At 43.7% G+C, this 12752-nt stretch overlaps 1 protein-coding gene across 3 annotated transcripts in view; it reads left to right on the top strand.

Moving 5' to 3' along the window:
* The first annotated feature begins 1767 nt into the window (after positions 1 to 1767).
* The window catches only part of LOC145360595 (heterogeneous nuclear ribonucleoprotein D-like), a 29395-nt gene continuing 18410 nt past the window's right edge, over positions 1768 to 12752 (top strand). For all 3 annotated transcript variants that reach the window (XR_013889744.1, XM_080215941.1, XM_080215940.1), the window contains exon 1: positions 1768 to 2156. Coding sequence is in view for 2 of the 3 variants with exons in the window: in XM_080215941.1 (XP_080072067.1) it covers positions 1801 to 2156 (356 nt within the window). In the remaining variant the exon portion in view is untranslated. The remainder of the gene's footprint in view (positions 2157 to 12752) is intronic.

Genomic DNA, 12752 nt, shown 5'->3' with positions numbered 1-12752 from the left:
AGCCATCCCCTACAGACAAGCCCTCCGTATACACAGGATCTGCTCAGATGAGGAGGAGCGCGACAGACATGTCCCGACGCTGAAAGATGCCCTCATAAAACAGGATATGGCACTCGACTCATTGATTAACAGTTCCAACACACCACAGCGAAAAACAACACTGACCTCCTCAGAAGACAAACAAAGGACACGATGGACAGAGTACCCTTCGTCGTCTAATACTTCCCTGGAGTGGAGAAGCTACAACATCTTCTCCGGAGTCTTCAACATGTCATTGATGAAGACGAACATCTTGCCAAAGCCATCCCCACACCCCCACTTCTTGCCTTCAAACAACCACACAACCTCAAACAGACCATTGTCCACAGCAAACTAGCTAGCCTTTAGGAGAACAGTAACCACAACACCATACAACTCTGCCACAGCAACCTCTAAGACATGCCAGATCATTGACATGGATGCCATCATCTCAGGTGAGAACACCCGCCACTAGGTACACGGCACATACTCTTGCAACTCGGCCAATGTTGTCTACTTGATACACTGAAGGAAAGGATATCCTGAGGCATGGTTCATTGGGGAGACCATGCAGATGCTACGACAGTGGATGAATGAATACCACTCGACAATCACCAGGCAAGACTGTTCCCTTCCTGTTGGCGAACATTTCAGCGGTCACGGGCATTCGGCCTCTGATCTTCAGGTAAGCGTTCTCCAAGGCGGCTGTCACAACACATGACAGTGCAGAGTCGCTGAGCAGAAACTGATAGCCAAGTTCTGCACACGAGGAATGCCTCAACTGGCATTTTGGGTTCAGGTCACACTGTCTGTAACCCCCATGACTTGCCTGAGCTTGCAACAAGTCACTCACTGTCCTGTCTGGAGACAGTATACATCTTGTTAACCTATGCTTAATGCTATTTCCACTCACATTGGCTGCACCTTTATACCTAATCAAGTCATAAAGACTCGCATTCTAATCAGTATTCTATAAACTGTGTCTGCCTTTATGTGCAGTGTTTGTGATCAGAACTGTCCACTCACCTGACGAAGGAGCAGCGCTCCGAAAGCTAGTGATGCTTACTACCAAATAAACCTGTTGGATTTTAACCTGGTGCTGTGAGACTTCTTATTGTAGCAAAAAGGACTGTCGTCACCGCCCCGCCCCCTTGCCTCAGCCTGATTGGATCACTGTTGCAGCGGCGTACTGCGATTGGTTTGAGAGTGCCATTGTTTTCGGCCGCCGTTCCACTTCTGATTGGTTGCGGGCGGTGTCAATCACAACACCACCCACACTGGGCGTCTGCGCAGATTTGCCCGCCCACTCCATGTGGATTTGTGGCCGAGGGGCGGAACTAGGTATTCGACTGGTCATCCGGCCTATCCATCAGACGGAGGGTGAGGAACTTGGTGGTTCATTGGTTAGAGGATCTGTCGATCAGATGGAGGGGACGGGTTCGGTACTCGATTGGTGAGCTAGCCTGTCGATCAAGCATAGAGCGTGGGATTGGTATTCCATTGGCCTATAGTGGGAGGGCGGGATTCAGTTGCCCATTGGCCAGGGGGCCCTGTCAATCAGCCAATGGAGAGGTGGGAGTCGATTGCTGATTGATTAATGGGACTATCGATCAAGTGAAGGGGCGAGGATTCAGTATCGGATTGGTCAACATGCCTGTCGATCAGGTGGAAGGGGTGGGGATAGGTTGCCGAATGGTCGGTGGACATGTCAATCAGACGGAGGGGGGTGGGGTGTGCAAGGCCCCTCCCCCTCTCCCGGGCTCGCGGTTTTGTTCTCTCAAGATGGCGGACGGCGCTCAATTTGCGGAGAACGGCGGCGCCGGGGCGGCGGCGGACGGTTTCGACGGCGCCTTTTACAGCTTCGGCGGGCAGGGAGCGAGCGAGGCTTCGTACGGCGGTGGAGGAGCAGCAGGTCCTGAGTCGAAATCATCATCATCATCGTCGGCGGCGACGGGAGGGGGCGATGGTGGCGGGCAGGCCTCGGCTCGGGTGGCAGATGGCAGCCGGGATCAGCAGCCGGCGGCGGCAGCAGCAGCGGCACCAGCAGGAGGAACAGCAGCGGCGGCAGCGGCACCGGCGCCGCTGAAGGAAGTGGAAGGATCCAAGATTAACGCCAGCAAGAACGAGGAGGATGAAGGGTGAGTGTGGGAGGGAGGCGAGACCGCGGCTTCAAACTGAGGCCTGAGGCCTAGTGCTGACCCCGGGTTGACCCCCTTGTCTTGGAGCCCCCGGCCCTGTAGCCCACTCCAAGCCCTCCCAATACAACCCACACAGCCAGCAGCTTCTGGCCAGAGTACTGGGCTTTTGCTTTACAGGCCCCCTTTCTGCTATGCTACACATTGCTGTGTGAAGGCGCCTAAAACTTACATTTATATAGCGCCTTCCATAACAGCATATCCTAAAGCCCTATACTAGGGCTAAAGGGATATTGGGGGGGGGGGGGGGGAAGAGGGGCGGAGGTTCTCAGGATATTGAATTTCATGATCAGAATGAATGGGGAGCAGGCTGGAATTGCTGAATGGCCTTCTCCCCCTTCTAGTTTCTATGCTGAAAGAGGCCATTCAGCCCATACATTCTGCACCAAGCCTCCAATAGAGACATCCCACCCAGGCCCTATCACCTCAACCTCATGTATTTATCGTACTAATCCCGTGACACTAAGGGGCAATCCACCTCACATTTTTGGAGTGTGGGAGGAAACCGGAACACCCGGAGGAAGCCCACACAGACATGGAGTGAATGTGCAAACTCTGCATAGACTGTGACCCAAGGCCAGAATTGAACCTGGGTCCCTGGTGCTGTGAGAGAGTATTGTTAACCACTGTGCTGCCTGATGCAAGTACTTTCTCTTAGTAATGTAGGAAATGTGGCAGCCAATTTGCACTCAGGAGGCTCCCACACACAGCAGCAGTGGCTAGATGTTTACTTATGTTGCTTAGAGAATGATTGGCTGTAAGATGTGGGAGCTGAAGCAGACCATTTGGCCCATCAAGTTTGTTTCACCATGAGATCGTGACTAATCTGATGTGATAATCCTCAACTCTTGCTCACTTTAACCCTTTGAGTTGAAACATAATTGACAACCCAATCTCTACAGCCCTCTATGGTAAAGAATTCCAGATTCTGAGGGAAGAAATTCCTCTTCGTTTCTGTCTAAAATGAGTGATCCCTAACTTTGAGATTATGCCCTCTGGTCCCAGACTCTCCCAAGTGAATTAGTTTGACTTGGTGGTTCCTCTGAAAGGGGGTACCTCACACTGTTCAGCACTCTCTTGGTATGGCAGTGGTGTGTCAGCCTGGATTTTGTGCTCAGCTGCTAGATTGAGACTTGACCTCAACACTTGATATTCTGAAGAGTCAGACAGACACAAAATGCTGACTTAATTACACTCTCCACAGACCTTGCTGAGGTTTTCAGTTTTTATTAAACATTAATCATCATCTGCCCCTTCCTCTGTGTTTCTGTTGCTTTCCTTTACACTGCTAGCTGTTACATTGTCATGTATCCTTGTGACAATATGTGAGAGAAAACTGTAGATAAATAGTGGAAATCTGCAGTAAAAACAAAAAAAACTCCACATTGTTAGATTTGAAAGCATTTATCTCTTCAAATACTGGTGGGTACACTGTGCATCTGCAGCAGCTTTCTACATTTGATTAATGATGAGGTTTTTATAGTATCTGTGCTGGCTCTTTGAAAGAGCTGTCCAATTAATTCTGTTTGCCTGCTTGCCCCCATAGTTCTGCAAATTTTCCATTTCAAGTATTCATCCAGGTCGCTTTTGGAAAGAAGTATCTGCTTCTATCAGCCTTTTTGGCAGTGCATTTCAGATCATCAGAACTTTGTTTTAAAATACTCAGTCTCTGTTTTTTTTTGCAAATTATCTTAAATCTGTATCTTCTGGTTACTGATCCTTCTACCTGTGCAAATCTTTGTTCCTTATCAAAACACCTCCCTTTGAACCCCTCTACTCTTAAGGAGAGCAGTCCCAGTTTCTCTGGTCTCTCCACAGTTGGACTTTATTAAATTGGTTCTGTTATTGGGAGATGTTTTTTTCAATGCGTTCTTTCTCTGGTTGCTGTGAATGTAGGGTTGATGATTCTGTTCTGTGTACTCAAGTACATACAGGCTGAGCTGGTCTGGGAGGCAAGCAGTGTGATTAATCTGCTGCTGGGCCCTGAGCAAAACTGCATAAAGCTTCTTAAGAGCTCTGTTAGATAATGAGACATTGAAATAGTTTCCACTTTAAGGAAAAGTCAGATTTTGTGGGTTTTATCCACTGAAGAGCCATGTTGTGCAATATAAAAAAACAATGTAATCCCTGAAAGTTGGAGTGGCGATTGTTTGTCACAATGATTACCATTTTGTCCAGGCTCTTCTTTGCATGTTATTTGTGCTACGGTGCTTACTGCAGCGCACTCTGTTTATTGAGTTGCTACAAATAGGATAGTTTTGAAAAACTTATTTAATGATTGCTTCATTGCAGCAAATTCAGAATATCAGCTGCATCACTTTGAAGTTCTGTTTTGTGAACTTGCTTTCGAGAGCTGGTGTTGCAAAATGCTGACTAATCTATTCCCAGGGGAATTTCATAGTAACTTCATTGCAGTGTTAATGTAAGCCTTACTTGTGACAAATAAATAAACTTGAACTTCAGATATTGGCTGTCGGTGTGATGGCCAGAACATAGTAATGTTTAGAAGCCAAGAGTGCAAAATCTATTGTGTAGGGCCATTAGTCAAAGAGTGAATGAAGCCTTGTGTTGTGCTTGAATACTATCCTGAACTGTGCGGGCAGGTTGACTGCTTTATTGATGTCCAAACCTTATTGATTAGATTGGATCCTTATTCCCATTGGGTTATGAGACATATAAACCCTTTTTAAAAAGAACACCATACGAGTTTGCAAAAAGTACTGACATTGCAGGACCAATTTTGATGTCACTGCGAGTTAGAATGGTGGGGGGGAATTCCATGCTTGTAATTTGAGTTGGAGATAAATTAACCCTTGTGTGGCTGGTTTTAAGGAATTTGCAGTTGATGATTTTTTGTTTGTTCAGCTTGTGGTCTTTAAGTGCTAATTACAGTCATTATGCTGTTCAGACAACATAATTAGATTTTGTTGGTGCAACAGCTGTAAGCCATGAACAATTTTGCACAAATATGGAAATATTTTAGCTTCCCCCAATGCGCACCTTGTTATTTTAACTGGTTTTATTTAATTCTGCTGTTCTAACCTTTTCTGACAGAAGTTTAATATATTTTGGTTATCTTTTCTTTCGGAAAGTTATTTTATGCCATGTTAGAAGAATCTGTTAGAGCATAACTCATTAATTAGACTTATTATTGTCACATATGTTAGTGTACAGTGAAAAGTGTTGTTTCTTGACAAAGCATCTCTTTCATAGAGAAGGAAACGAGAGTGCAGAATGTACATTCATAGCCAGGGTGTAGAGAAAGATCTGCATTCTTTCAGAAGCCCAGCGCTAACTATCTTATAATAGACTCAGTTTAAAATTGTGAAGACTTTGTACAAATGCTGATTGATTCTCTGAAGATTGTATCAACTCCAGAATATTAATCAAGTGCAGTAATCGTTAAGTCTTGCATAGAGAACACCACCCGACCCACCCAGCCCACAGAAAAACATGTGGGATATTTGATTGTTCCTGCATGTCTATTTGAACTACCATCCTGTTCTAACATTCCAGTTTTTTTTTTCTGAAAGTCTAAATGGTGTAGCATCAGCTTTTTTGGCTGAGGGTCTGATCCATCCATCTAATTTATGGATGGATTTACACTTCATTTGACATTGTTTAGTTTAGAATCTCTGTCTTCGTTCTCCAGTCAGTGTTAATCAGCGTTGTTTCCATCAGCATTGCCTGTCCTCTCAGCATTTTAAAAACCCGGCTTGGAACTCACTGTTCTCTTGGAAGTTGGTTTGATTATACTAATCTCCCCATTTAGGGGCAACTGAACAAATAGTCACCTTGGTAAAGCCACAGGAATGTGGCAGTGCGTGTGTTAGTACATTGAAATACAATGTGCAACAAGCATTGCTGGCCTTGTTTGCACCACCGGAAAAACTGCAATTTTGAGGAGTTACCTTCATAACAAAAACGTTCCAATGTATGGGTTTTTTTTAGGTAAGGTGTTTAGATTGGATCCTCAGGGCCACATGCAGCCCTCGGCAGTTCCCACATGTCTGTTCTGTTTGTTCTTTTGAAAAAGGGGTGTTTTTGGTTATAATGCTGATCATTATCAGAGGATGCCTACAGTGCAGGAGGAGGTTATTTGGCCCACCAGGTCTGCAGCAACGACAATCCCATCCAGGCCCTATCCCCATAACCCCACCTGTTTACCCTATTATTTCTTTGATATTAAGGGGTAATTTAGCATGGCTGATTCACCTCATCTGCACATCTTTGGAGTCTGGGCGGCAGCTGAAACACCTGGAGGAAACCCAGGCATAGGGAGAACATGCAATAAAAGCAAATTACTGGGGATGCTGGAATCTGAAATCAAAAGAGAAAATGCTGGAAAATCTCAGCAGGCCTGGCAGCATCTGTAAGAAGAGCGAAAAGAGCTGACATTTCGAGTTCAGATGTCCCTTTGTCAAAGCTTTGACAAAGGGAGAATGTGCAAACTCCACACTGGACAGTGACCCAAGGCCACAATTGAACCTGGGTCCCTGGCACTGAGAGAAGTGAAGAAATACTAAATCAAAATGCCAAACCTGTTAGTTACAGGCGCTTGAGTGGTGTGCAGATTTTTGGAAACAAGAACTGAAGTTGGATGGATGACATGGAGTGTGTGCATCTATGCTAATCAGTCAAAAACATGGAAACCTCTGACTTAGAATCTCAAATTTTGGTGTAAACTTTTCTGTTTCTGAGTCACTTATTAGATCAGTGACTACCTTTTTAAAGATAACCTCTCAAAATTATAGTTTTTCTAGTGGTGTGAACAAGGCCAGAAAAGCTTGTTTCATGTTATATTTCAAGGTATTAAAATTGTTATTCAGTCAGCTTTATTGATTAGCAGTCAACACGAAACAATCATGATGAATTAATTTTTCTTTTCCGCCTTCTCTCACAGGTATTCTTTTATTGGATATGTGTGTTTAATACTTCCTGTTCCATTTTGATGATTTAACCCCTGATATGATTGAACTAATCTGCCATTTAACTCATCCACTTAATCACCTAATTATTCTACATTTTGTTTATTATTTTGCGTAATACCTATGCTAGTACAATTGCAATGCAAAGGAAGCAAATTTTCTAACTGGCTTTTTTTGTTTTGACTAACTCTTGTCTGGGCGGCCTTGGCACATGCACTGCATTTACTTGGGAGTTATTGTCGACACTTAGTGAGAGCCTGTGGCATTGGGAACCAAATTACTGCTTTTCACAGTGATTATGCTTCAGACATGATTTGTATTTGTGCACATGTTGTGGAGAAGAGCTCTTTGGTTGCTATTTAGGGAAATGTGATTTTGGAGGCATTTGCCATTCTCCATATGGACTTTTGTTTATTTTATGCTCAAAGAAGGTGGCTTGTGGGAAAGTTCAAATCCAGAATTGAGAGCAGTAATAGTGGTGTTTTAAACTGGTACTAGTTGAAGCTGCTGTTCAACTCATTCATTTGTGCTCTTTCGTTGGAACAGTAAGTAGCCTCACAACACCAGTTAAAGTGCAACAGGTTTATTTGGTAGCACGAGCTTTTGAGGCATTGCCCCTTTGTCAGGTTGCCCTTTCATCAGACTCACCTGATGAAGGGGCAACGCTCTGAAGGTTCGTGCTACCAAATAAATCTGTTGGACTTTAACCTGGTGTTGTGAGACTACTTACAGTACGTACTCCAGTTCAACGCAGGCAACTCCACTTCATGACTTTGAACGGAAGTAAGAGATCAAGTCTTGCTTTCATTTTTTTTTCTGCAGTGGCATTTTACTCCAGGAGAATGTGCTCCTCTGGACAACTGTCTGCCTAAAAAGCATACTCAAGATTTGATCTCTCCTTTTTGATTCCAAACTATTTGTTAAATTCAGTGGTAATCTCTGCTCTTTGTCTCCCAGTTCTTGTCGAAGAAGCTAGAGCTTTGAGTGCAAACGGATGATACCAGGAAAATAGATTGACTCAACCACAAGTAGAGGGAAAGATTCCTTGACCACTCCTCTGTCTTCAGGCAAAGGAGCATTCTGGGATGTTAACATGAATGCGATCATAGAATGATTCTAGGCTGGCCGTCCGTAACTCAGTTCCCTCTGTGCCAAATTGCAAATTTGAGGTCAATCAAACTAGCCATTTGTGGTTTAGAAAATAACTTCTTTTTAAAAAGAGAACCCAGGAAGGAAACCTGGCACTGTACCTGGTTGGTTGACGCATGACTTTAGCCCATATTAGTTGTGCTGTGAAATAGCCTGGCAAACCAGTTGTACAGAAGTGTCAACAATAATTGCAGCGAGAGTCAACCATCGTTGTTGTACTGTGCATTCCACAGTGTGGTTATTGTAAAATATAAAATAGTATGTGTCTGCTTTAGTTAGATCCTCGTTCTGAGAGTGCTTGCCTGTATGGATAACTTTGCTGAAGTTAATTTTGTTTGCTTTGCTTTAATACTTGCCGCTAAATTTTATGTAGATTTTGGCAATTGGTCAATGGTGAGGATGCACTGCTGACGGGATGTTCACTGCCTTCCATCCAGTGCACAGCTAATTCCAAACAGCTTTTTACTGTAATCCCTGGAATTCTTCTTTAGATTTGGCTGCCCTTGTCCAAACTTGAGTACATTTACCAGGCATTGAAGTGATTTTCTGCCAAGAAGTCTATTAATGCAGACAGGAAAGGTTTACATAAGCCTGTCACTGCAAATCCTGAATACAAGGCATTCTTGTTGTGAACATATCTCTGAGATAAACTCTTGTACGAGGATCTGGATTATACTGATTTCTATACCTGCTGTGAAATCCCAGAATGTACAACAATGGACTCAATTCCTGGAGCATTGAGGGGTACGTGGAGCCAGCACATACAATTCTTCAAAGACCATAAATTGGCTTAAAGCTGACATCAGTACTATTACTAAGCTTGGTATGGTAGTTGCTGGAAGGAGTCACCATATCTGTGCCTTCCTTGGTAGGGATGAATGGAAGAAAATGGGTGCTGCAGAGCTACTGAATTTTTATCTGGTTTAACTATCCATCACCTGACCTAGCCGGACCACATGTGTTGTTTGGTCTTTCTATCTCCACTATCAAGTCTCGCTTAATTCCTATCCATGTCCCTTGCAATCCTCACTTTCAACAGGTGCAATGACTCTCTCATTAGGTTTATGACTATCTGTTTAGCTGCTGCTGCCTGCTAAAGGCATAGTACCTCACAGACACCATTACCTTATCTCCGATTGTATGTATTTCTCTCCTGATGTACAATGAGATCAGCTTGCACCCATTTCCTGCTGCCTCGATTCTCCACTAAAAACACTGACCAGCCAACCTTCCTTCCTGGCCCACAAGCTGGCCGATGTTGTAAATCACTCTCCCTCTTCACCACTACCATGAACTCTTGTCACATTTCCCGTGACTCTATGTTTGAATCCCTCGAATTAGGTTTCACTTAAAGAATGTGAACTCGCAGTTGAGATCCTCTTTATGCACCATCCCCCTCTGACATCCTCAGCCTGTGTAACTCTTGGACCGTATCCTCCCCCCCCCCCTGCAATTGTCCAGCTCCATGGGACTGCTCTTGTTTGGGTCCATTCATATGTATCCTGTTGTAGATAGAAAGTTTGAATTAATACTTTCCGACTTCTGGATAGTTTGGCCCTTGCTTCTGGCACTGAATTACACAATGGGGGGGGGGGGAAAGACGCAGTGATATTGTCCCTGGACTGGTGACCTAGAGACAGTGTGGGGACCTGGATTCAGATCTCTCCACAGCAGATGGTGCAATTTGAATTCAGTAAATCTGGAATTAAAAGTCTTAAAGATGACCGTCTGTTTGCTAATGTCCTTTGGGGAAAGACATCTGCTGTCCTTACCCAGCCTGACTTTGTAAGCAAATATCAACGATAACTGAACCCGTACATGTGACTCCAGATCTACAGCACTGGTTGACTCTCAAATGTGCTCTGAAATTGCCTAGCTGACCATTCAGTTCAAGAGCCATTTGGCAACAAATGTTGGCCCAGTCAATGATGCCATGGCATCCCACTAGCAAATTAATTTAAAAAAAAGGCTATTCAACTCAGCTTGTTACAAACTGATGAATGGAAGTCTCTTTCTGTCTGAGAATTCTTAATGAACTTTACTTGGGCAGTGTTGTTTCAATTCTTGGTGGGCATGGGCAGAAAGCACACAATTGCCCATAACTTGGCACTAGTTGACAACCTCATCCAGAGCCACCATAGGTTGGTTGGCATGGGGAAACTGTAAACGAGCGCAATGGAAGGTAGGCAGGTACTGTTAAAACTGCTTGTAGGGAGAGTACACAGTATCAGTTTTGCAAACCTGACTCATGAAGTATAAATACTCTAGGACTGATGTATTTGCTGAATGGCCTGACTGAATTCTGTGAAGGATCCACACCATTGGCGAAAGAGTTTAAACAAGGGTACAAATTGTTCTAGTCCAGTAAGCACCTTGAATGTGAGTTGGTAACACTGTTTGAGGCCTGGGACTGGAAGCAGTGACTTAAAACGTTAAGTGTACCAAGGCCGCAGTTGAAAGTGGAGAGAGGTTAAAGGGATTGGTTGTAGGGGGTGGTGGAGGGAGATGGGATGGAGCCTACAAATTTGGGAAATGTTGGCTGTGACTCTGTCACCAGTAGTAGCATGAGAACACACAGTGGACCAGTGTTAGAAGAGTGGATAGATCCTTGGAGTTGGAGTGTTTTAGGTGGAATTTGAAAGTGGATTTTGAAATTGCTATGCAGTGGGACATAGAACCAGTGAAAACTGGACATTATAGAGGTGAAAGGTGAACAGGCTTTTGTGTAGAAAGGGTTCTGGGCAAGTTGAAATTTACATAGGATGGGGTTTGGCAGGGCAGCAATGAAAGCATTTTCTAATCCCTGTGCCAAAAGATTATCTTCACATTTTGTGTACTAACATTCTTGCTCCATTTATATCCCAGTACTGGGCTGTGCTTCAAGTTCTGACTTCTAAATCCATGCTGCAGTACAGATGGGATGAGTTCTGAATTCTTGTTTTATAAACTGGGGCATGTGAACCACTCAGATGTCACACAGCTCTGTAACATAAACATTGGTCAAGGTATGCCCTGGGAAATAAATTGGTGAATATTTTAGCTAGATTTGTTTGGCTAAAACTGGCACAAAGTGTTCATGTTCTGATGAGAGCAAGACAAAAAACCTTTGTGTTTTTTTTTCTCCAATACTTAAATCATTCATGTTGTTCTGCCTCAGTTTTGCCACCTGTTTTGGAGACAGGAATACAAATAAAAGGCTGGAATTGAGTTTTGGTGGCTGATTTTCTGGAGTCTGAACATTTACAGTATTGGAGCTTAGTAAATAGTCCTTGAAAAGCTTCATGATTCTCTGCAGTCTTTTCGTATGACTGCCCCACCCTGTTGTTAGTGACTGGGCGTTTTTCCCTTAAAGGCACTAATGAAGTTCATGAGCCGTGGTTTTCCAGTGTACCTTACTACATGCAGGCTTGCCAACTTTGGGTTTACATTTGCAATTAAGCTTGCTGTCTGTCGGCTAACTGCAAAATTTTGCATCTCATTCTGAACAAGTTTAATGTTGGATCGAAAAGATTATCTCTCTGGCATTATTTTGCAAAGCTGGATTTAGCAACCATTATTTGTGGACACAGCAACCAGTGCTTGACATGTTAACATTGCAATTAAAGGATAAGATTCTGATTTTTTTAAAAATTAATTTCATTTATTTGTACTGTGCTGTTGCCAGCCATTTTGGAAAATCTACTGTGCTCTAATTATGTAAATAAAATATTTGACTGTCCAGGGATTTTTTTGGTAGCAAGGGCTGGGCCTGCAGGTTAATCACAGAATCCGTACAGTGCCGAAGAAGACCACTTGGCCTATCGAGCCTGTGCTAATGACAATCCCACCCAGGTCCTATCCCTGTAACTCCACATATTTATCCTGCTTGTCCTCCTGACAAGGGTTAATTTAATTGGCCAATCAACCTAACTTGCACATTTTTGGAGTGTGGGAGGAAATAGGAACACGTGGAGGAAACCCATGCGAACGTGCAAACTCCACACAGACAGTCGCTCAAAACTGGAATTGAAACCGTGTCCCTGGTGCTGTGAGGCAGCAGTGCTAACCACTGTGCCACCATGCCGTCCTTATGTTACAAATTATCACCTAGTTTACTAATCTCTGTTTAGTGAACCCATAATTGAACAGAGATTAGTAAACTAGGTGTTAAAATATGTCCTTTGACTGTCTAGAAGGACCGCACACAAGTGAAAGACCAGTTGAAAGTGAATGCCAGGTACAATTCAGGGACGATTTCACAAAATATTAACCCACAATAGTTAACTGTAAAGTGCATATCATCATGTGCATTATCTCAAATTAACAATAGAACATGAGGACTTTACAGAATACCATGTTAGTTTGTGAACCTAGTACCTCAGAATCTCATCTCCACACCTGTACATTACTTTGGTCTGTTTTAGTGCAATGCAGGATTGAATCAGGAAGGAATGACGATAAGTTGCCTGTTCCCAAAGTATTG

Source organism: Carcharhinus amblyrhynchos, chromosome 31 (genome assembly GCF_965287045.1).
Source record: "Carcharhinus amblyrhynchos chromosome 31, sCarAmb.v2.hapA, whole genome shotgun sequence".
Classification (NCBI taxonomy): Eukaryota; Metazoa; Chordata; class Chondrichthyes; order Carcharhiniformes; family Carcharhinidae; genus Carcharhinus; species Carcharhinus amblyrhynchos.
Note: the sequence above shows the minus strand (reverse complement) of the source record. Positions and strands in the feature narration are given on the sequence as shown.